Source organism: Caenorhabditis briggsae (genome assembly GCF_000004555.2).
Source record: "Caenorhabditis briggsae complete genome, chrIV, whole genome shotgun sequence".
Lineage (NCBI taxonomy): Eukaryota > Metazoa > Nematoda > Chromadorea > Rhabditida > Rhabditidae > Caenorhabditis > Caenorhabditis briggsae.
In genome coordinates this window covers 10,523,428-10,547,967 of record NC_013487.2, presented here as the reverse complement: position 1 = coordinate 10,547,967, position 24,540 = coordinate 10,523,428, and the positions used below count along the sequence as shown (strand labels likewise).

The following is a 24,540-nucleotide window of genomic DNA, read 5'->3' as shown; positions in this document are numbered from 1 at the left end:
TCGAAAAAAATTTATTTCAGGTCATGCGAAAAAGCTACTCAATATTTTAAGCTTCAACGCCGAAAAGGACACGGAACTCGCGGATTCTCGTCCTTACTAGTTGCTACAATAGATTCTGTGTTTGATACGAGACCACCACCGTACAGAATAATCTACGATTTCGACAATGAAGATATACATATTTCAATAGGTAATAAGAATGTTCAAAAATTGATATATTCTAATTTTCCAACTTCAGTTCTGGCAGTAGCAGTTGAGCAGAAAGAAATCGAAGAGCACTGGTCTTATATTCAAGAAAACTTCATTCCTGCAATAGGTGTTTATTAATTTTATCAGTGAATACGAAATCAAGATAATCTTTTTTATTCAGATTCACTCAAATTCGAAAAAGATGTTCGTCGATATGTGACTACAAAAGTAGACAGCCTAGCAAGTGATTCTGAAGAAGTCGTCGCTCCTTATTCGGGTAAATTTTTAAATTTCAAAAATCGCCTCCATTGTAAAAAGTTTAATTGCAGAAGAACTGGACTCCGTATCAACTAGGTCGTGCCTAGAAAAGTTCCATAAAACGTTCTCGATTCCACCGGATGAGAAAATAGTCAATTGTATTTTTTAACTTTATTTGATTCAATATTTCATTGAACTTCAATTTTAGACTACAAATGTTGTCACTGGAAAGGAAAAGTTCCTGCACAAGGTGATCTATTTCTATCTGTCAATTTTCTTTGTTTTCATTCGTTCATCATGGGAAACGAGACTAAAATCAAACTGAAATGGACAGACATTGTGGTAAGGAAGAGTTGAGATATACGCTTTTTACTAAATATGATATCTTCAGAGGCTTGAACGAGTTACTTCAATATTGTTTCCCCAAAGCATTCTCGTCGTTACTAAAGAGGATAAAAAGTTCAGTTTTTCGATGTTCTTGAATTTCGAAGAAACGTTCCAACTTGCATCACAACTTGCCAATATTGCCATGAAACAGTGAGTATTTATTTTTGGCTTCGAGTACATTTCGCCATTGAGGCATGGAAAATGGAGAAAATTTAGACTACAAAAAAATTTCAGGGTTTTCAAATAAGTTTTTTTTTTTCTGAAATTCGAAAATTCAAAAAAAACATTATTGTTTGAAATTTTTTGAGTTTCAAAATGTGTTTTTTTAGAAAAATCATGTTTGTAATCACCTGAAATTGTGAAATTCTTTTGATTTTAAAATTTTGAACATTTCTCTGTGTTTTTTCTATATCAGATTTTTAAAAATCTTTTTTTTTTCGGAATAAGAAATATGATTTTCAGAATTTTAAATTTCAGGTTTTTTAGTATCTTAAAAACTAATGGCGAAATATGCCGGAGCCTTATTTTGCTTTGAACCGACTCAAAAATTTATTATTATTATTTCCAGGCTAATAGAAGAAGAAGGGTTCTGTGAGGATACTTCTCTACGTAAAAAGATGCTAATGGAGAGTGAGCATAGGAGAACCATCAAAACCAAAGCCTCATTTCTGAAACGAGATCTTGATGCAAGACATCGAAGTGACGCATTCAGGTGAGGATTTATTTTTATACAACATCTAAAGTCTTGAACTAAAAAGTTTTAAAAATTTGGAAATTCAAATATATACAATCAAAAACAGCAATTAATCACTCATTCTTTGTCATCTCTTCCTTTTCCTTCTCATCCATCCGTCCATTTGTGGACCAATCATATGGAATGTACTCCACAGAATATTCACCAGTGAAGAAGAGTTTTTGTAAATTGTTTTTTTTATCACTGACGTCTGTATCAATAACATCCAAAATCCATTGAAGTGTTTTTTCAATAGTTCCTCCGAAATCGTCTGAAAACCATTTGAATGTTTTGCCCAAATGAATCACATTCTTCTTCATGTCCACTCGAAGGAATTTGTCTCCTTTTAGAAGAGCTGTCCGGGCATTCTCACGCATTTCTTGATGAATTGTCTGAAAAAAATAGTTCTACTTATCAGAGTTCTGAGCCAGTTATCACGTTTGAATGGTAAACTCTGAGAGGTGGAGTTGTCTTGGATCCCGAACACAAAGCAAAGTAGATCAACGGATCACAAACTGACAGAGAAATCGGTAGACGCTCATCTTGTTTTCCAAATGCTTTCCAAAGCATTCCTGGTCCTTTCTTGTTTGCTCGAAGAATTCCATTAATGATGGAATGAAGTGCATATCGATGACCTCCAATCAAGTAATACGTAGCATTGACTAACTGAAAACTGACGGTTCCGAAGTGATTGCAGCAGTCTCTACTAACCTTTCTCCTCTGCCAAATTCCAATTGGCGGGCCGTGTTTCAGTGTAATATGAATCAACATCATGTTGTAGACATTGATGAAAAATGTGAGACGGTCATCGGGAGTAGAATCATCGAATGTTACTTGATTCAGTTCTCGTGCGAACTGTATATATCGAGTGAAGTTATCATTGGAAGATAATCCTCCATAGATTATGGACTGAAATTGGAGAGTCGAGAATCGAGTTCAGTTTCGGTTCTATACCTGATTATGATCTGTGAGAATATCTGAATATACAGGTTTAAGCAGTCTAGTGAACTTTTCATTGCACTTTGCCACTGGGATTCTCGGTTTCTTCTCTTCCTCGTCTTCACCATTTTGTACTGCATTCAGTGGCTTGTTTTCGTCGTCTTCAACCAGTTGATAATACCTAAATAAAAACGTCGAATCAATCAATGTCATCCAATTTTTGTTCTTCTTCTGCCAACCTGTCCGGACTGAACGTCATCCCGGCCTCCTTCGAAGTTTGCCTTCCCACGTGCCTATCGATCAATTCCTGACCAACTTCGAGCGCTTCGCTCCTTCCTGCAAACGAATTTAGTATTGTATGTAGAAGAGACTGTGTGACATTGTGTGTGTTTGTATTCTCAGACGTATTGTTTATTTTCTGCTTTGGGGCATTTCACCTATGGAGGAAGTATGAAAGTGCAGGTGTGCGCAGAAGAAAAACCAAAATATATACCGAAACGAAAAGCGTGGGAGTTGTTCTTGAAGAACGGTGTTGCAATCGACTCATCGAAACAAAGCTCGTTCCATTCAGTTCCTTCGGGATCTGATTCATATTCAATGTGCCAAGATCGCTCGGCGAGTTGCTCCAAAATAAAGCGGTCAATATTATCAAGACGAGAATTCTTTCTGATCTGTGATGGGGAAGTGACAGACGATTTTTTGTGTCGGATTGAATCCATTTTGGGGTTAGAAATAATAGAAGTCAAAAGACTAAGTCAATCCAAATGATTCAAACTGATTCGTTGTCTCTGGTGAAGAAGACGAATGGGACAAAAAAATAGGGGTAGGAGGCGTTGATGATGTGCGTTTCTAATTGATAACGAGCGGAGTGTTTGTGGCATCAATGTACAGCAGTCGTTAGGTGAACCCCGACACAAAAATTGAAAAGCTGAGTGCAGAACAGAAAAAGAAGAAGATCGAGAAGAAGGCAAAACGATCAAGGACGAAACACAGAAAAGAGAGTGGAAACGATGGCTTGTTTCGAAAAGCAATTTCAGTAAGTTTATGTGCCACACTCGTGGTAATCCTTCTCTTGTTTCCGGTTATGTGCCATAAAATATTCTCGGAGGCCCCCGGAAAAACTCACGGATTCCTTTTTGCCGCATCAGCCACTCAATAAGTTGCTCGCCTTTGAACGAGCTTCGGTACACCTTTAGTTTGACCTGTAACAAAAGTAAAAATGTGTCTGTGTGTTTTTCAACCGTTTTGGAAACGAAGTTTCCTTTTCCTCTCTCTAGATCACTGACGCGATTATTTTTGATGAGTTGCGCGTTCTTCATGTCCCGAACCAGTTTGCTGTACTCATCGGGAACCCACAGAACCTCCTCACAACATTTGTTGTTGTTCTCGTTGTCGTATTCTTCGAAACCAATTGCATTCATCGGATGGGGAACAATCGGTCCGTTAGTGCACTTCTCACGACGGACGTGTTCGATTAGGCTCTCCCACTTGTTTTTCTCTCCGATCTGCAGTTACTGTAGTCATTGTTGAATGGGGGAATAGAAATTAATTACCACACGCTCCAGATCTGCTTCGTTTCCAATATAAATATTGTTGAAAAAAATTTGTGGCAAAACTTCGGTGCCTGTTCTATCGAATACTTCTTGTGTATGCTGAAAAAAAATGAATAGAGTCATCGAATTCTTCTGTTTTGTTTCTCTATTGACTCGTCATCTATTTTCATCTTTTCCCACCTGAGGGAATGAATCGAGCGAAACATCTGTGTATGGAACACCCTCTCGACGAAGAAGGTCTCTTCCTTTAGCACATCGGGCATTTCCAATTTCAGTATAAATCACAACCTGTCCGGCAAAGTCTTCGAATGACGAAGATTTTTGAGATAAATTCATCTGCAATGGCAACACTTTTTGCTGCAAAAGTGAAATTTTAATCCGAAAATTGTACTTTATAGGGAAGGAGAGGAGTACAGGAGAAAAATTGTTTAGGTTTCCGGTCATCTGATCTTGGTTTCTAGTCAATCGATTTTTTAGGAAAAAAAAACAGACGAGCGCTCCCGAGAAACGTTTCATGAAAGATGATTTTGATGAGCCCACTGAAAAGTATTAAAAAAGTCCTAACTGAAGGAAAATAGTGTGAAATTGAAAGAGGCAAAGACGGGGAATAGATCCCGACCCCCGCAGGAAACTTGGGCACCCGTCGGGATGGAATGTGTAATATATGATGATATTTATGAATGAGAGAAGGAGGGATGAAGGTGACCTTAAAATGTCATGTGTATGTATAGATTAGGATCGAATTTGCATGAGTACTCTCGGCATGATATCAAAATGGTATACAAAAAAAAGGAAAAGGAAGAAAAGTTCTCAAGTTGTTGAAAGTTTCAACTTAAAACGGAGAGAGACAGTGCGTAAAAAAATTACCCTGTGTTGCAGAAGACGTCACATTTCCTTTATTGTTCGTGCGAGAGACTCGTGAAAACATCTGACAATGCACCGAAACACATAGTCTAAAGTTTCAGGTTTCTGTAGAAATAGAGGATTTCTACAGTCTTACAGTAATTCAAAAGTTGCAATTGTTGCTTTTTCTGTTAATTTTCTGATAGAGGTTCCCTTGACAAACTTTTGGTTTTTTAGATGCCAATTCAACCTACCATTCATGGAAAAACTCGACGGCGACACGAACTGCCGACTGTTTACTCCATACGACCGACGTCATGTTCCTGGAAAATTGTTTGTTTCAACGAACTTTGTTTGTTTTGCCAGCAGAGTATGTCTATATGTTCACAAGTTCTGTAACAAGTCTCTTTCCATTCCAGACCGAGAGACTGGTGTCTATTGTTGTGCCTCTGATCGAAGTCACTTCTGTCGAAGAGTGTTCACCAGTATCTGCTACTCTAACAACACAAGGAATACTTCTCTGCCTTCGAAACAAATCCACCGTAATCTTCTCCGATGTTCCGGATCGAGACCGCGTTCTTTCAAAAATTACGGTTTATTTGGAACGGGGGAAAATTGAAAGAACAATGGAAAAGGCGAAGGCAGACACAGAAAAAAGCAGAAGCGTAAGAAATTTGTCTTCAAAACGACTCACCCTATTTTTTAAAAATAATTTCAGTCCACATCATCTTCAAGCTCTTCATTCGATAGCCTGACGTGGGACTATCCACTAATCGAAAAGTATCCATTTGGAGCAGACGCATCCGACAAATGCAGAGAGAAGTGGAATAAATATTTGAATGAGTACGGTAGTGGAGTATGCATGTATCGAACTGTCGAGCTACACCGCCTGCTTCTGGAAGGAGTTCCTCTACAGCTCAGAGGTCAAATCTGGATGGTTTGTTCTGGAGCAGCTGCTGAAATGGCACTCAATCCCGGATATTATCGGGAATTGTTGCACAAAAATCAAGGAGTGTACAGTGTTGCTCTTGAAGAAATCGAGAGAGATCTACACAGAAGTCTTCCTGAACATCCAGCGTTTCAACAAGGACCAGGAATTGGAGCACTTCGGCGAATCTTGACTGCATACGCGTACAGAAATCCAAACATTGGATACTGTCAAGCAATGAATATTGTTGGTTCAGTGCTTCTTCTATTCACAAAAGAGGAAGAAGCATTCTGGCTTTTAGTCGCCGTCTGTGAACGTCTTCTACCTGATTACTACAATACAAAAGTTGTCGGAGCATTGGTCGACCAAGGAGTATTTTCTGAACTTGTTGAACGTCTTCTTCCATCGGTCGGAGCCCAGCTAACTCGTCTTGGACTGGATGATATGGTGGCTCTTTCTTGGTTCCTCACTGTATTCCTTTCTGCTATAAAGTTTGATGCTGCAGTACGGATTCTCGATTTATTCTTTTTCGAAGGAGCAAGAGTTAGTTTTGGGATTCTTTAAACATTTAATAATATCTGTTCATTTCAAGCTAATGTTCCAAGTTGCTCTGGAGATGCTGAAACAGAATGAGAAACTCATTTGCGAGTCGAAAGATGACGGAGAGATCCTGATGAGTTTGGCTAAATACACGGAAAGTATCCATGAAGGTGACAATGTTATCGAGAGAAAGCCATCCGGGGTTACAATTGGAACAACGATTCTGTCAGATTTGGAAGAAGCTGCATCGACGGTGATGAATTTTATGGGAACTGAAGGGACCAGAACGTTTCCAAAGGTGTGAAATATTTATAATTTAGTTTTTAACTGAAGATTTCAGATGCCAATCGGAGAGTTGCTAGGAAATTCCTATCAAAACTTTGGCTATTGCTTCACCAATGAGAATATAGAGACACTCCGCTTGAAGAATCGGCTGAAAGTGGTACAGAATTTAGAGGATAATCAAATGAGAAGTATCATCAAAAGCATCGGAAAGGATTGCAAGTTTACGAATGAGGAGTTGGAAGCACTGTATAATGTTGTGAAGGTAAAAATTATTTATTAGCGAAAAAATGAGATAAGGTTACCCGAAATATGAGAATGCTTTGAAAGAAAATCAGTTCGAAGATACTGCACAGACAACACTGGAGAGGGGGAATCCGTGTAATGTCCATTGGGTTCCATTACATTTGTAGATAAATGTGTTCGATGAATCAGTGATCAGGGATCCTGAATACGGTGCGTGAACATCACAAAGTTCCGATTCATACCATCTGAAACAAAATTTTAAGAATTTTAAGACTTCTTGAAACTCACTTCACGAGCATATGTGGTTCTGTACATGTAATCGTTCTAGTGCACTCCTTCAAGTCACTCGTATCCACAATATTCTGAGCATCTCTCTTGTCCATTGTCATTGAGAAGAACGTGGATACAGATTCATGATTTGAGCAGATGTCCTTCATCTCCGCTGTATTTTTCATCCAAAGGGGTGGACAGGAACCACAAATATCTGAATCAATATTCTAACGTTCATTTTGCATAAAGCATTGAGCTCACCAGGTTTCTCCACTTGAAGGGCTTCAAATAAATCACGGTCATCGTGAACATTGTTGCTATCTCGATGAGACACAGCCGGTTCTGGATGACTAACATTTTCATTTTCGTTTCCCTTTGTTTCACTTCTTGTGTTTGTTTTAACAGCAAACGTTTTGGCATTCTTTTTCGAACCTTCTCTACTGGCAACTCTCGGAGCTTCTACGGATTTATCAGAAACTGTGAAATCATCACCATCTGATGAAGATGAAGAGCGTTTCACATTAGATGCAGACGCAGAAGTTGCAGTTTCTATTGGTTGCGGTGATGGAAAGGTTTTAGCTTGACGGAACTGTTGAATATGAACAGAATAATCGTCTTGAGCAGGAAGAACAGGCATTCTGCGAAGAGGAGCATTGTCGAGTTGACCAGCAATGCTGACCGCCTCAGAAGGGATCGTCTTCAGGCACGCAGCCACAAATAATATCAATGAGTTGAGGAACATCACGATAAGAACAGAGTGAATGGCTGAATGATGCATGGTTGGGTTGGGCTATAGAAAATACGGGTCACACGTAGTGAAAGTGTGGAGAGACGAGACAGCCGGTCCACTCCAAGGTGACACTCTCTGGATTTTTGATAGTGTTGATAATGCAGATGTACTTTTCCTAAGTAGAGAAATTTTAATCAAGGAAATAGGACAGGAAAGGGAAGCATGTTGAAGAACATGAATAAAATGATGTGGTCACAAGAAGAAGATGGACTACGTTAATTACCGAAGATAGAAATGCCAGAATTGATGTTATGTCTTGCTAATTGCAGAAAAGAACGTTGCCGGTCAAAAAATTAATGGCTAATATACATATTTTCATCAGACCAGCAGACTAGCATGTGAGAGAAAAAGGTAAGAAACTCGGGTTTCGGGAATCGGAGTGATATGAATGAAATGGAAAATTGGAGAAGCTTATGCGCGCAGATAAAAAGACAATAGGTGTATGGTGTTATCTCCGATCTCATGAACTTTCATCCTTTTAACGTCACTCTTCTTTTTCAGGAAGAACATCTACTATCATGGAGGCATCGCCTGGGAGTATCGGCTAGAGGTAAAATGGCTGCAGTTACTGAAAGACCTCGACCTGATCCATGCGCCCAATCACAATATAGGTAGGCAGAATCCCAAAGTGATAAATTCCAAAAACACATTCTTTTTAGATTGGACTATGATCTATTTTCGGAAATTTTCCCACGACTTTTGCCTTGGCCTGTGACCAACATCTTTGTGATTCGAGTTTTCCGCCTTCTTGATATTTCCGACAACGGACTTCTTACCTTCCGCGACCTGGTCATAAATCTTTCGATTCTTCTCCGAGGAGAAGCTACGGAAAAACTGGCACTATTCTATAAATGTCACCTACCACCTGCGTTCAACATGTCCGATCTGGATGGTCTGGATCCAATTGAAGAGAGCTCTCCGGATCGGAATGGGGCAGAACCAGAACTCGCTATGGAGGCTACGGATCTTTTAAGATCTCCAAAAATGGCGGCAGGTCAGGTGAAGAGATCATGCTCGGTAGATATCCCACGACAACCATCTGATCAGAATCTGGGAGATTCTTATAAGGTTGGTTTCTGATTACTACTAGGTAAATCTGAAATGGTTGAAACTTCAGACACGATGCAGTACTTCGAGTGCTGTCATGGTCCCTGCACATATGGAAGAACGAGCTTCTGACGCTGAATCTTTGATTGATATGATTGCTGCCAAATCTATCGGATCATGTCCTTCCGAAACTGGTATAGATCGCATTCAAGTAGCTGATGTTGCTAGTGAGGGTTAGACTTGATTTCATTTACTTCTTTTTTTTGTTTTAATTTAATTTATTCATTTCAGAATCCTATTCGGTTGTTGACGAATCGATTGAAAAGATGAAACAATTGAGAGTTAAAACCATTTCATCACCTGATTCATCTACGAAATTGGAAATGAAGATGCTTCCAGCGATGAGCCAGATTCAATTTATTCAGTTATGGAAGACGTTCTACGATATGCTCAGTGGAAAAGAAACTGAGCAATCGGTATTCCACTCGTTGGCAGTTACGGGAACTCTTCTTTTGCAACTAGGAGAGACGCATCGAGAGCTTCAAGCTAAGCTGGAAGCCCAGATAGCGGATGCTATGCAGGATTTGGATGAAACTTTGAAACAGCCAGATGGAGATGATGAGTTTGAAGAAGATAGAAAGATCGATCCGATTGAAGTTCAAAGAAAACGAATTGGAGATATGCAGACTTGGTTGGTCTACTTTATTTTGGATTATTTTAATGCTTCCATAGTTTCAGTATGGCCGATGATGAATGGCGAGTCAATTTGGAACAGATTTTGGCATCGGTCATCGCTGAATCAACACTTTCTGACTTTTTCGAAAGAAAGTACTCATTGGACGTTCTTATCAAAAAGTAACCCTTTTCAACATCCTTTTTTCAAAATTTCATGTTTTCAGGTACTACAAAACGAGATTTTCGGAGAGTTCCATCAACTAACGGAGTCAATTTGTAAACGTTGTAAATACTTGTGATATTTCCTTTTCAAGCATGAAGTGCTTGCATAATTCTTCTTTTGTAAATAGATTTACATTATTCCTCCAACACTACATGTTCTTGTTTTTTACGGTTTTTGACATAAAAGTTGATATCTATTTAAAAACTGTTCCTGTGCGCGCGAACGGAACACGAACCTTTGTCACTTTTTGATGTTCAATGCCCCATGTCTAATGTCATTTGTAAGCATACACACATGCTCTCCCCTTCTATCCCATACAGTACTCCCTTTTCTGTGCGCATCCGGGCGTGAACATGAAACTAATAAAAAATAGATGCGCTAAGTTTCATACAGCCTTCGCCTCGGATTCTAAAGATGCTTTTTTTGGGAAGTACCGTGTCGGGAAGGTTCAAAGAATTTCTGGGAGAAATAAGTTTATGGAGTATTAGGTGGAATAATGGAGTGAGAATGCATTTTGCGAAGGTGTTTCTTTAGATCAAAGTTGCGGCAGAATCCCTTCGAACACACGTGGCAAGTGAATGGTTTGTGTTCTTCATGGGTGAACATATGGAATGCGAGATTGTAGGATTGATGGAATGCCTGGAAATACAGAATAGAGTTTCCAGCACTTTGTGTAAAATGATCGAATCTTTAACTTTCCATGTTATATTCAGAGTTGATGCTATAAAACCATCTCTATATCTTTCTGAATAAATATTGTTGGAATCATCTATTGTTAGTAAGTCTACAAATTTGAGCTGATAGCGCGCTATTTCAAAGAACCTGGTCGGAAAACGCGCCCCAGCGAACGTGAGAACACACTGCTCAACGTGGCACATTTCTTTGACTGAGGATCAAACTTTCAAACGTGGAGCAAAAAAATTTCGCGTTGCAACGCGTTGATTAAAAATAATTAGGCCAAATCCACGTCAACTTTGAAATTATTAAATTTCATCTAGCCTAAAAGTTTTCTGGGGCGCGATATCCGACCGCGTTCTTTGAAACACCGTGATCTTCCTTATATATAAAACGCTAGAGGCGTCTGTCCGTCCCGGTGTCAGTCTGTCAACTTTTGAAAAAATTGAAAAATAAATTTAGATTAACGTGACCCTTTAATGAAAAGTGAGGAGTGGAGCGACGAACAAGTAAAAAAACTTGATTGAATCGCGCCGAAGGCGCACCAGCTTGCTGGTAGTTTTATAATTCCTAAAATAGTGTCATTTGAAATTTAAACTTACAAAATTTTTTGAAAAAAAAAATCAAAGAATCAGTTCTAGGTTTCTGGCGAATAAACCCAAGATTAATGCCGGTGCACAGCCAAATTTTCTAATAACCTGTTTTAGAAGAACACTTGGGGCTGTAAATGAGTGGGCTCAGAAAGCCCAATATTGGAAAAACACTTTTGACCATATTCTGGAAAATTACCGTACTCCCTCCAATAGAAGCTCACCCAAATCTTAAACTTTGACTTTAATTATCTCAATTCCTGTGAAAGATATCAAAAAGTGGTCAATTGACAAAATATTTTTGATATCATGAAAAATAATTTATCAGTTGACCACTTTTTTTAAACAGGAATCGAGATAATTGAGCTTAAAATTGACGGTTTGAGTAGGCTTCTGTTAGAATCTGGAATTCAAAAAATCTTCCTGAATAAATTCTTACCCTCTTACAAATCGTACAGGAGTACTTCTTGGTTTCTTCATGGGTAAGACGATGATTTTTGTAGTTTCCATTTTGATGAAATCCTTTACCGCAAACTTCACAAACGAACGGTTTGAATCCTGAAAATGTGGTATGTCTATAGTATTCTAGATCTTCTCACCTTGATGTATCCTAACATGTGTATTCAGTGTTGACGATCTATTGAAACATTTTCCACATGTTTTGCACTGGAAATTTTCAAATGGTCTACTGTATTAAAGAGAAATATAATCGGATAAGGAAAAGAGAAGAATAAGAATCTAATCCCGTTTTTGGGGCCACTTCTTCTCTTCCTGTCACCGGATTAGAGACGAGATACAAAATTGAATACCTTATGCGGTTTACTGTCGGTGTGAATGATTTTGTGACGACAAAGTGTGGAAGCCTGACGAAACGCTTTTCCGCAAACCTAAAGATTTGTACTGGAATTTGAAAATTCAATAAATTTTGGAGTTTTACCTTGCAGACAAACGGTCGTTCTCCGGTGTGGACCGGCATGTGACGAGTCAAATTGTAGTGTGCGTTGAATTGTTTTCCACAAATTTCACATGGAAATTTTTTTCGGTTTGCTTCATCTTCCCCTGGAATACATGAAACTTGGGACTCATTTTGGGCTTTTTTGAGAGGCCCTTTTTCAGTTCATCCGAAAAATGATGTAAAGTTAAAAAGTAAAACTAGAGATTTGGGTATTAATAAAAAAAATGTTTGGGTATTAACGAAAACTTTCGAAATTGGATAATTTAGTTCTTCGTCTACTTTGATAAAAACGTAAAACCTCTAATAGAAGAGCCTTCACACTATCAAGTTTAAGCTAATTTATCTCGGTTCCTGTTAATTATATCGAAAATGTGTAAACTGATAAATTGCTTATCATAATATTAAAAGTGTTTTGTCAGTTGACGCATTTTTGATATCTTGTATAGTAATTGAGATGATTGAGCTCAAAATCGACAGAGTGTGGGCCCTTCCATTACAGGTTTTATGGTCAAAACTAAGTTTTCTTTTAAAGAAAAAGTCCAAATATGTTTTTAATTTTGTTTAATGTATGATTTTCCTGTTTCCCATCAATTTATCAAAACTGATACCTGAAGAAGAATCAGCAAACAGGCATGTCTTGGCTGGAAATGGAAAAATTCCAGACGATCTCCCCGGAGCTAGAAGAACGTCGATAGAAAATTTGAGCATTAGAAATAGGGAATCAGCAAAGTGGCAGAATGGTTGAAGGCCTTTTTGGTAAAAGGGAATCAGACTTCAGCAGGCTCCGCCTACTACAGTAAGACGGCGAAGAAGGGGGGGGGGCAGAACAGTTGTCAAAAGATGGTGGACGGGAGATGAAATAAAAACCTGGGGGTACTATAGTAAGCAGTTCGGATCCATTTTCCAGAATATTGCTCAATTAAAATAGTTCAATTGTTTTCATTCATATTTTCATTCAAATTCTACATTTCTTTTATCTTCTCAAAAACATTCGAATTAGAAATCTCATGACTCAAAATCTATGAATCTAGGAACAGTAATCTCATAGTCTTTCTGTCGTTTGAAATTCCAGAATCTCAGAACTTTAGGATTTCAGATTTTCAGAAGCGCATAATTTTAGATTTTCAGAATCTCAGATTTTCAGGTTTTTAGACTTTCAAAATCTCAGAACTTTCAAAATTTCTGAATTTCGCCATTTTAAGACTTTTGAAAATTCACATTTTTTGAATTTCAAGATTTCAAAATTTCATAATTTCAAGATTCCAGAACTTCAAAATTTCTAGATCTCCTATTTTTTTACACTTTCAAAATTTCATTTATTTTGAGATTTTTAGAATTTTAGAATATTAGAATTTCAGATTTTCAGACTTTCAGAATTTCAGAATTCCTGATTTTCAATATTCCAGAGTTTCAGATTTTTAGAACTTCAGAATTCCAGAGATCCCAAATTCCAGAACTTCCGAATTTCAAAACTTCAGAAAGTCAGAGTTTTGAACTCCCCCGAGCAAGGATTTCAGGATTTCAAATGTTAAGAATTAAAGATTTTCAGATTTTAGATTTTTAAGATTTCAGAAATTCAGAACTTCGGAGTTTCAGAGTTTCAGATTGTTGAACTTTCAGAATTTTAGAATTTCAGATTTTACGAACTTCCAGAATCAGAATTTCAGAATTTCAGATTTTCTTATTTTCCGATTTTCCGACTTTCAAAATTTAAGAATTTCAAATGTTTAGACTCCGATTTTTAGACTTTCAGCATTTCGGGATTTCAGATTTATAAACGTTCAAATTTTCAGATTTTCAGATTTTTAGAATCTCAAAATTTTAAAATTGCAGATTATTAGACTCTCAAAATGTCAAAACTTCAGAATTTCAGATTTTCCGATTTTCAGGTGTTCCGTATTTCAGGTTTTAAGTTTTAAGAATTTCAAATTTTCAGATGTGTAGTTCGACACGAGCGCTACCCGTTCTCCATTATGACTATCCAACCAGCTCTTCCAGCTCCACAACTGCCTGTATTAATTTTATCTTCTCAAGTTTAGTTAACAATTTTCTTTTTCATAAATCTAAACATATTCTTATTTTTCAACAACATTTTGAACGATATGCAAATTCAGTGCTATTGAAACTGTGTCGTCTTTCCCAATCTTTCACTCCGATTTCTCCTTTTCTCTCTCCGATCAGTGACAAAACTCTCCGTTGTCTTCTTCATCTTCTTCTTTCCCCTCCCTTCCTCCTCCTACATTACACTTTTACACAAACTGAGCAATCGAGTGAACTTTCTATCACTACCGAAAAAATGTTCGCCTATTCAACGTCTTCTTTTACTGGATCGACACTTTCAGTCAGATCGTTCTCCAGTGATGCAACAACTATTTCCAATGCATTTTACAATTTGCCACAGGTGATTAACGAATTTTAGAACTCTTTTTTTCTACAGGCTGTGCAACAGTTTTCAAAAAGCTTTTGCTGGTTCATATATAGGAATTGTCTGCTTCGCATTCTCGAGAAAAATATACAGTAACCTTCGATAGTTTCTTACAGTTACCAATGGTTATTACAGAAGGTTATTCTGGTTCAAAACTATTTCCAATTGAAAACAAGACACTTATTTAAAAACAGATATTTTTATATCTATTCCAGAGTCATGTTCGAAACCGTCTTCAAGCGAAAAAAGCCAAAAAAAGAGGTAGCAATGCTTCCCGACAATCAAGCAAACGCGCCCCGTTGAGAACTCATCCGCCAATTCCACGACAGGTTTTATCTCTTTTTTTTATGAAGATTCCTCGGTTCTACTAGAATTTCTTCTTCAAAAACTCAAAATTAGGAACAAAAACTATCTTTCTAACATTTTAATTAGATTCTCTTCACTATAATCTTCACATATCGCTCTTCACACAATTTATTCAACTTCCACGTGTACATTTACAGATGTCGCTGTTTCGGAACTTTTTCGGCGGTGGACAGCCTGACGAAGAGGAAGATAATGGAGCCGAATTCGTAGAAACGCTTGTAGAACGAGTGGAGACGTGCAGTGCTCCTGAGGATCGTCGAGATGCCCTGAAAGGACTCAAAAGTGTTGCCAAGCAATACCGTCTAGCCGTCGGAACTATGGGAATGAACGCCTACATCGATGTTTTAGAAACTGATAGACTGAATTCGGAAACTATGACACTCGTTCTTGATACTTTAGCAACAGTTTTATCAGCAGATGACGACTCTTCTGAAAACGATGAACTAGGAGAACGACTTGCTGAAATGATGCTCAAAAGAAAAGGATTCATCGCTTCAGTTCTGGCCGCAGTAGATCAGTTTGATTTTGGAGTTAGAAGGTTTTATCCGGTGTTCATTATCAGAAATAATACGAATTTCGATTTCTAGAACTGCAGTTCAATTGCTCTCAAACTTGCTCCGCCATCGAGGGACAGAAGTACAGAATGCTGTTCTCCAACAACCAGCAGGACTTTCCAAACTGGTCGATATAATTCACGACAACCGAGAAGTTATCCGAAACGAGGCTATTCTTATGATATGTGAACTGAGTAGAGCAAACTCGCAAATTCAACAACTTCTTGCCTATGATAACATATTCAATGATCTTTTGAACATCATTGAAACAGAACCATTTGATAGTGAGTTTCTATCGTTTTTATACCTTTAATTTTTTTTCTTTCTAGGCATTGTGATCGAAGATTGCTTGTTTGTAATGCTCAACCTGCTCCGCAAGAATTCAATGAACCAGCAGCTTTTCAGAGAAAATCAGTAAATTAATTGTTATTTTTCAAAGTATATTCATGCTTTTGTTTAGGTTAGTGGCCAGATTAGGCGGCATTCTACACACATTTTTATACGGTAACGAGGAGACAGAAGATGAAGTGGACGCTGCAGAATGGCCGAAACAGCGAACTGCAAATGTCATATTTCTATTGCAAATTATCCGGACACTCGTCAGTCCAGATAACAATAGCCAAAATACACATGCAGCTCAAAAAGTACTGAACCAAACAAGTGAGTTGTATTCTAACATTTCTTCTGCATTTTGCTGATTTTTAGAGATCCTCGAGGAGTTGATCCGTGTTCTTCTCACTGAAATCGGTGCTTCTTTTGAGGTTAGTCTTTTTCTAGTTCCATGAGTTTTCTGTTCACAGATGAATACCTCTATAAAAATAGTTTTCCAGATTCTCGCAGAATCTATCATTGTTGTTGCTGAAGCGATTCGCGGGAACTATACAAACCAGGAACTCTTCGCAAGTACCGTTATTGATAATGGTGAAGATGGTCCACGATCTTCACTCGTTGTTCTTCTACTCTCCATGAATGCTGAAAAACAGACGTATAAATTGCGGTGTGCCGTATTTTACTGTTTCCTGTGCTACTTGTTTGATAACGAATTCGGAAAAGCTAGAATCATCGAAACACTTCTTCCAAACTCACAACCTTCAAACACACCAACCACTGGATCGCTGATTTTGCAAGCCATGTCTTCAGCTGAATCTGTTCAAGCATGGTTTGGATGCGTGACTCTGATGCATTGCTTGTACGATGTAGATCATTTGTGGTGAGTTTGGAAGACTTAATAGTCGAAATCCAGGGATTTTTTTTTCAGCGAACAACTTCTACGAGTGAAGATCAATATCGTTACTGAACAACCGGAATTGGCGCTCCTGGATCATGTTTCACAGCTTTTGATTTCGGCTGGAAACCGCCGACCGCAATCTCGAGCTGGTCTTTTGATGCTCTTGGGAGTTTGGTTGCAGAATTGCCCTTTAGCAGTATCGGCATTCATGGCAAAAGAAGATAATTTAGTATATTTGACAACACATATTGTGGATGAATGTGGCGAAGGAACGGAAAGTGAACAACAAGCACTCCGTGGTCTAATGGCTTTCGTGCTGCTCTGCTGTCTCAAAAATATCCAAGATAAAGATACCCGGTCTTCAATAGAAACGTTGATTTCTAGAAGAGTTGGAAAAGAAGTTGTGCTATCTGCTTTGGAAGGACTTACACGAACGGAGCAGTTTGTGAGGGCAGCACAGAAGCAACAACCATCGGAAAGCAATAAAAATAACCTGTTTCTGGATTTCAACTTCGTCAAACTTTTCAAATCACTCGAAGGAACCCTGGCTAAGCAATTGAAACCAAATGGAGAATTCAATGGAACAAGTAATGATAGCATCATTCAGTCATTCAAAGAGCTAATTAAAAGGCAAGATGGTGACATTGCACAACTTAAACAAGAGAACAAAAAGATGAGTGGTGAGATTGAGAAGTTGACTGCTGAAGCACAAAACAAAGAGGCCGAGAGAGAAGTTGAGCAACTTCGTGTGAAGTTGGATGAGGCTGCCGCTTTCAGAACACAAACCGAAGTGTTGAATAGTCAATTGGCTGAAGCACAGAGACTTACTCAACAATGGTATGCCGAAGCAGAACGGTACAAGCAATGGGCTCAACAGTGGCAGAACTATCAGTTAACACAGTTACCAAATGGTGCTGAGGTCGGAGTGACACAATTGCAACAGCAGGTTGCTGAACTAGAACAACAACTTGGATACGGATATCAAGCATTTGAACAACAATCACAAACGGTAAGTGTAGGCTAATTAGATCTTAGAAAATTATTGTTCTTTCAGATTTTGCACTACACCGCAGAAAATGCACAGCTTCGAGAACGACTCGCGAAGGCAGATGCTTCTCTATCAGAAGCGAATTCGAAGTTGGCAACGGTAAATAGTCAACCAGTATCCAACGGAGCAGTAGAGAACGTAGATCAGGTAAATCATAAAAGTTAGAATACCTGAAAACGCCCAATGTTCAGAAGGCAAGTGACGACGAGCTAGCCAAGCTGAAACAAGAACAGGAAGAGTTGCTGATGCTTCTCGCCGACCAACATAACAAGATGTCCGTGTATCGACGACGTCTTAAATCTCTTGGCCAACCAGTGACCGATGATGAAGATGAATAGGAGAATATAATGCTCGGGTTAAAAGGGGTTAAATTTGTCATAGAACAACATATAAAACTTCCATCATGTTTTATCGAAATGGTTTCTGTATAATACTTTAATTTATCACATAGTTGTACCTTCTTCTTCTCCAGTTACTCTCCTCATTTCGTTCACAATTCATGTCTGTGATAACCCCCGAGTCGAAAAGTCTTGTTTTGTTTTTCTTTCATTTTATGTAATAGTAATTCGAATAAATTATTGATTGATCATCCGAAATGTTTGGTTGTAAATCCGAAGACAATTTAGAAGATGCGAACCCGTCCAGCAAGCATTTATATCAATAGGAATCCGGTTTGCCTCTCGTTCTCTCGCCCTTATTCATCCTGTCGTCTGCCATTGTTCTCTACTAATATCCCTTTTTACGTTGATCCTCAAAATGATTAGTTTCTGGAAACTTTTTATTCTGCTTGCACTATTTCTGCCTACTGGAATTGAAGCATGTCATGCTCAATTTCAGAAAGAATTGCGATATTTAGATTTGTATTTGGGAATTAAACCGGACAACAACGGAGATATTCCTGTAGAAGGTAAATCAACACTTGTAACCAAAACCAAATAATTTCTGATTTTCTGAATATGAAATCTTCGAACTTCGGATTTCGAAAACTTGAAAATTCGTAACTAATTTTGGAATTTGAGAAATTCTCAAACCTTAAATTTGGAAAATGCGGGAATTTAGACATTTGGAAGTTCAACATTTTTTTCAATTCAGAAATCGAAAGATTGAGAAATTCGGGAAATGCAAAACTTCTGAAATCCATAAATTTTCTAAAATTCAAAGGTTCCGAGTTTTTGGAATTCGAGAACTTTTCCTTTTTTTTTAATTTTCAATATTCCAAACTTCAGAACTGGAGAGTTCTGAAAACAGCGAAATTCAGAATTCAGAAATTGGAAATCATGAATTCCTAAATTCGGAACAGCCGAAATTCTCATTTTCCGAATGTCTAATTTCAAATCTGGCTTTCTGAATTCGAATTTTTTGGATTTCTGATTCTCCAAATTTCTCAATTTCTGGATTTCTCAGTTTGCCAATTTCTAAGTTTCTATGTTTTTACGGAAAAATTACACACTACTCCTCGAATTTTTTGTTTCGGAAGCCTTCGAACTGTTGTACTTTCCGAATTTTCGGGCTGTTTTTACGGTCCTTTATTACTGTGATTTTGCGATATTCAAAATTTTGAATATCTGTAACTTCGTTTTGCAAAATTTCGAAATTCCAGAGTTCGAAACTTTTTAAAGTTTAGAATTACGGGATTTTTAAATTTCTTGAATTGTCAAATTTCCGAATTGGAGAATTTGGTTTTGAGAAAAAAAAACTATTTAAAATTGGGTGTTTGAGAATTTTTTAGCGCTGAAAATAAAGTTTAGGCGCAAAACCGACTGGTCAAACTAACTACAGATTTTAGATTTCAATTTTCAGAAGCCGTTAAATTTGCCACATATATAGAGTCTCCGGATGAGTTGAATTGTGATTTTGAAACAGAATGTTTGTGGAGAAACGCGCCAACTGATAATCTATTAGATACAAGTGATTGGTGGTATTTTAAGGTAAAAAACAATACTTGAAAATATTCTCTTTCCAAATGAATTTCAGAAAAACGATGAGAAAACTTTCCCTGTACAAATTCAACCTGGAAATCCGAAAATTCCAAAAGGAGAACATTTTATAATTGCTGGAAATACCACAAAAACAGCGAACGGTGCAGTGTTAAGCAGTGCTCCAGTTGCATGCCAAAAAGGATTTGCCAATTTGACATTCAGGTTTTTCATTCGAAACAGAAACTATATGAAAACATCAACATTTTCTACAGCTTCTGGTTGTATAACAATGCTCAAGTGGAAGTTGTGATTCTACGTGCAATGAATAGAAGACGTCATTTACAAGTTTTGATGAGACCTAAAATGAAATGTGACTTTTTGGGAGCAGCAAACGAAGAGTGTCGTGTGGAAATTCCACCAATTAAGGAGCCATTTAGAATTGGAATTCGTGCATTCGATTTGAAGGACAATACAGTCGGAAGCTTAGCAATCATAGATCATATTAGATATCACGGAAAGATTTGTCAGCAGTCTCGTGAGTTTTTGAAATTCATCTAACTTGAAATTCGCTCGCAATTCAGTTTTTCCTTTATCTTCAGTTACCGTAAACACTGTCATAGAATGCCACTCTTAGCTTTCAATATTGAGACTATATACCTCGGTTCCTGTAAAAGATATGAAAAAGTGATCAGCTGGCAAAATATTATTGATGTAATAATAAACATTTTTTTAGTTAACTACTTTTTGATATCTTTCACAGGAATCGAGATAATTGAGCTTAAAGTTAGGGTTTTGGGTGGGCTTCTATTTTTGGTCATCCGTAGGATGAGTGGTAAAAAGTGTTTGAATGAATTGTATCTTCAGAATTTTTTCGTTAATACAAAATACAATAATCGAAAAATGTTTTAAACAATTTTTAGTGGACATTAATTCAAATTCACATTTCCAAAATCTCACCAGAATTTGAGAAAATAATGTAGCATATCTGAAAAGCCTCCTGTCATAATTCCTTTTAAGATCAATGTTTTCGTGTTAATCAAATTAGATATGATAGAACTCAAAGAGTTCCGCAAAATGATATTATTCAGAAACCTGTACCTTGTCTATGAACAAAGTTGCAAGCCATAAAGCTGGCTCCGGGTCGGGACTGGCCTTGCTGGCAACTTCGGCTCGTTTGGTATGTAACTTTGTTCGTGGACAAGAAACCGTTTTTCAAATAACATCATTTTGTAGTGCTCAAGTTCTAGCATATCTAATTTAGATGGTCAAAAAGTATTGTTCTTAAACGGATCTAAGACATATCCCACCAGGGCCCGTCTTGCAGCTGCTTTCCCGTATGATATCTAGGACATTCGGAGTGTGTTAGGCCTAAAAGAACTGCCTATCACATATATTTTGGCGAGACTCAATGCTTAATCTCCTTCGACCATTTCAGCTTTCCCTTCATCTTTCTCCTCACTTCGAATTCCTCCATACGACAACAGCCCACTCGTCAGAATGTCAGATCTCAGTTGCGAAAGACCTTTGAGATCTTGTAGATGGGGAAATGCAGCGAAATCTCAATTAAGTGAATGGAGAGTTGGAAGATCCATTGACAGATGGGTTGATATGTTTGAAGTGAATCCTTTTTAAAACTAACAAGTTAATCTCTATACATTCCCAGATAACTGCCAATCAATCTCATCCCAATTCATCATTCCTCTTCCTTGCTGTCGATTCGTTTTCTCCTCGTCCTTATTCTAGTCTTACGAGTCAAGTGATTCCTTGCTCTCAAAGAACGACAAGTCTCTCATTAAAGTATGAGATAGATTTCGAAGAATCTTTCTTACAATGAATTTCAGATACTGGATGAAAACTGGAACTCAAGCTGAAATCTGTGCCGTTGATGAAGATGGAATTGCTTTGAGTTGTGCCTATCTTGAACCAAATGATAGCCCTGGACCAATAACTATTGACCTAGATTCCTATTCGCAACCGTTCAAATTCACAGTTGGAATCATTGCTTTCGATGAAAATTCATTTGGATTACTGGCAATTTCCGAACTACGAGTTGCAGGTCTTCTTTGTTCGGAACCTGCTCCACCAATTGTCACAACCATCAGTCCTCCGACTGTAAGAGTTTCTTGTATTTTTTCATTCAAATCATGATATATTATTCAGATCCAACACATATTTGGTTTACAACCTGGAAACGGTCGTTACGTTCCATATGATCTATCTCTGAATTGTGATTTTACAAAAGATTACTGTAGTCAGTGGGTCAACTATGATGGAATTGTGAAGTACGGTGTCATGCCGAGAGATTCTGATGTTTTTCCAGTTCCAAAGGGAATTAAAGGAAATGTGGCTGTGTTTATGATGCAGAATGCAACGGTTTCCGAGTTAAGATCCCGAATGGTTCCCTGTTCAATTAACGGGAGAATTGATGTGGAATATATGAGGTTTGAAGATTTTTAAATAACAATTATTTCATATTGAACTGCTTCAGATCCGAAGATGCACAAGTAAGAATTTGTGCTCTTGAGCAATGTGTTGATGGTAATCAAACAAATGGAATAGTTTCAATCGGTGTCTCGTCAACGACTCCATTTTATGTAACAATTGAAACCTCGTCTCGTGACAATGCAGTTGTAATCATTAGCAAGGTTTCAACATCTGGAGAATTCTGTCCATTGAAAACAGCAGAACAAACTGTTTGCGATCAGTTGGTCTGCGATTTTAAACGTAAACAATTTGATGCTCGAATTATCAAAATTGTATTGTTTTCAGATACATTCTGTAGTTATGAGACAATTGTTGAGAAGCCAGGAGACGTTCCAGTATTGAAAACTGGGAATGGAGCAAGTGTTACATTGAATGGAGGTGGTATTCGTGCAGTTCTTGTCAGTCCAACATTTGATCTTGCTTATCCTTCTATTCTCACTATAACTCTTTCACAATCGACATTTGGATCTCGAGTTCTTCTGTGTCCAGATGTTACAAGTGATCCAACACTGTGTCATGAATTGAGTGGACCACGTGTTCTTGACTCTTCTGATAAGCAGGTACCGTATTTCCTCTAATAGAAGCTCACCCGAACATTCGGCTTCGAGCTCAATTATCTCAGTTCTTGTTAAAGATACCAATAATGTGTCAACTGAGAAAACACTTTTGATATTATGATAAACAATTTATCAGTGAACAACTTTTGGCAAATAATCATAATCAATAATCATTTGCTGCCAGTGATCAATTGCTACCAGTTATCATTTGCTACCAAATGATCATTTGCTACCGGTGGTATGTCTCCACTAGATTAACTGCTATTAAACAAGGAGCCTGATGTTGAACACAAACTGGCAAATGGTCATTAGGATGGGATCTGAAAAGTTGATACTTGGGAACAATAGCCATATGTCTAGTTGATATGACACAGTTTCTATGTTTTCTCCAGATTTCAAAGACACAACTGATATGAAAGGTACAAGTTGCTGTGTGTGAATACTGGGGCTTTTATGACACAATCCATGTCTTACAGTACAATACATGTGTTAAAGTTGTGCCTCAATACTGTAAATTTTATTGGATCCCTCGTTTCAGGCGACTTCGGGGGGGGGGGGGGGGGGGTACAATTCATTTCATTTAGGGGTACAACACTCGTGATTCGGGGGTACAATTTTTCTGAGGGGGTTTCTGAATTCCTGAATTTCAGCGCTTAAAAATCTCAGAATTCTTAGCGTTTCAGAACTTTGGAATTTTGGAATCTGGAAATTTCGGAACTTCAGAACAACTAGACATATAACAATTGTTCCCAAGTATCAACTTTTCAGATCCCATCCTAATGACCATTTGCCAGTTTGTGTTTAACATCAGGCTTCTTGTTTCAAAGCAGTTAATCTAGTAGCGACATATCACCTGTAGCAAATAATAACTGGTAGCAATTGATCACCGGTAGCAATTGATCCGGTAGCAAATGATCTGGCAGCAAATGATTATTTGCCACAACTTTTTCATATATTTGACTGAAACGGATAAAAACTAGCTCAAAGTTAAAAGTTAGGGCGCCGTTCTATCACAGGCATTCACAAAAAGTATTTCAATTACAGGTTATGTTCCCATTGGATATTGGTGCTCGATCTTTCTCTCTTGTCCTTCTACATGATAAATCAATCGAATTCGGACCAGCAACATTCAATATAAAATCCATGCATTTGAGAACGGTCAACGATGAAGAGATGTGTTTCTGAAGTTGAAAACATGCTGGAATGATAATCAAGAATATTTACGGTGTATTTTGTTGTTAACTTATTTGCTTTGAATGAAATATTTATGTTTGCTCTATCAGCATAGAATGAGTATTGAGCCGTTTTTCACCAACCGAGTTTCAAATTCTAATTTTTGTATAAATGCTTCTAATAATGCAATTTTAGATTTTCAGAATCCTCTATGAGTTTCGTACTGTAATACATTTTTAGGAATATTTCAGCAATATCATTCTTATAATAAATAAATAAAGTTGCGTCTTTTTCTCTGTCCGCTCACGTTGAAAAAGATGAAATAAAATATGAATTTACGTGACCCTTTGAGTAAGACAGAGGAGCGAAGCGACGAACATTAAAAGATATAGCTTATATCGCGCTGAAGCCGCACCAGCCAACTGTTTGAAGCACCGGAGGCGCGGCAAACAGGCTGGTTTTTTCCAAAAATTTCCGTTCTAAAAGAATTTGGTCCGCCAACCAGCCGCCATCGACCAGTCAGCGCCTCTACGACTGTCGCCGTTTTTCACCAACATATTTTTGAGATGTCCGATATGAGGAGAATTAGCTTCCATCTTTATTCTATACCTTAATCAAAGCATAGAATATTGTTTTCTGTCTAACTTCCAATCGAAAGTTTCG

The 24,540-nt window shown here is 37.7% G+C and overlaps 6 protein-coding genes across 6 annotated transcripts; 3 read left to right on the top strand and 3 right to left on the bottom strand.

Moving 5' to 3' along the window:
- Nucleotides 1–18: 18 nt before the first annotated feature.
- Nucleotides 19–9,944, top strand: CBG01761 (the record flags this gene model as incomplete). Its single annotated transcript, XM_002634146.1, has 18 exons — nt 19–190; nt 239–316; nt 371–466; nt 519–605; nt 656–789; nt 839–984; nt 1,403–1,546; nt 5,140–5,272; nt 5,322–5,567; nt 5,621–6,373; nt 6,423–6,668; nt 6,711–6,917; nt 8,460–8,569; nt 8,618–9,026; nt 9,076–9,238; nt 9,297–9,696; nt 9,738–9,860; nt 9,905–9,944. Coding segments are annotated over 18 exons (3,687 nt in total), but the record flags the coding sequence as incomplete, so codon positions are not given.
- CBG01762 lies at nt 1,642–4,503 on the bottom strand (the record flags this gene model as incomplete). Its single annotated transcript, XM_045235833.1, has 9 exons — nt 1,642–1,959; nt 2,006–2,233; nt 2,279–2,476; nt 2,522–2,687; nt 2,746–2,842; nt 3,633–3,708; nt 3,748–4,011; nt 4,060–4,158; nt 4,240–4,503. 9 exons carry the CDS (start codon nt 4,501–4,503, stop codon nt 1,642–1,644), a joined length of 1,710 nt encoding a protein of 569 aa, XP_045091890.1.
- Nucleotides 6,987–7,946, bottom strand: CBG01763 (the record flags this gene model as incomplete). Its single annotated transcript, XM_002634148.1, has 3 exons — nt 6,987–7,143; nt 7,187–7,382; nt 7,430–7,946. The coding sequence occupies 3 exons, from the start codon at nt 7,944–7,946 to the stop codon at nt 6,987–6,989; spliced, it is 870 nt and encodes a 289-aa protein (XP_002634194.1).
- A 433-nt stretch (nt 9,945–10,377) lies between the features above and the next one.
- On the bottom strand, nt 10,378–12,831 carry CBG01764 (the record flags this gene model as incomplete). The annotated part of the gene is made up of 6 exons (XM_002634149.2): nt 10,378–10,542; nt 11,608–11,726; nt 11,768–11,834; nt 11,978–12,055; nt 12,106–12,227; nt 12,732–12,831. 6 exons carry the CDS (start codon nt 12,829–12,831, stop codon nt 10,378–10,380), a joined length of 651 nt encoding a protein of 216 aa, XP_002634195.2.
- Nucleotides 12,832–14,419: 1,588 nt separating this feature from the next.
- CBG01765 lies at nt 14,420–18,082 on the top strand (the record flags this gene model as incomplete). The annotated part of the gene is made up of 11 exons (XM_002634150.1): nt 14,420–14,524; nt 14,764–14,877; nt 15,052–15,452; nt 15,502–15,752; nt 15,798–15,882; nt 15,929–16,128; nt 16,174–16,229; nt 16,299–16,678; nt 16,727–17,705; nt 17,751–17,891; nt 17,936–18,082. 11 exons carry the CDS (start codon nt 14,420–14,422, stop codon nt 18,080–18,082), a joined length of 2,859 nt encoding a protein of 952 aa, XP_002634196.1.
- A 418-nt stretch (nt 18,083–18,500) lies between these two features.
- Nucleotides 18,501–23,889, top strand: Cbr-mam-3 (the record flags this gene model as incomplete). The annotated part of the gene is made up of 10 exons (XM_045235831.1): nt 18,501–18,651; nt 19,545–19,672; nt 19,719–19,885; nt 19,936–20,198; nt 21,099–21,280; nt 21,327–21,460; nt 21,505–21,775; nt 21,824–22,104; nt 22,152–22,707; nt 23,749–23,889. 10 exons carry the CDS (start codon nt 18,501–18,503, stop codon nt 23,887–23,889), a joined length of 2,274 nt encoding a protein of 757 aa, XP_045091889.1.
- Between the last annotated feature and the right edge of the window lie 651 nt (nt 23,890–24,540).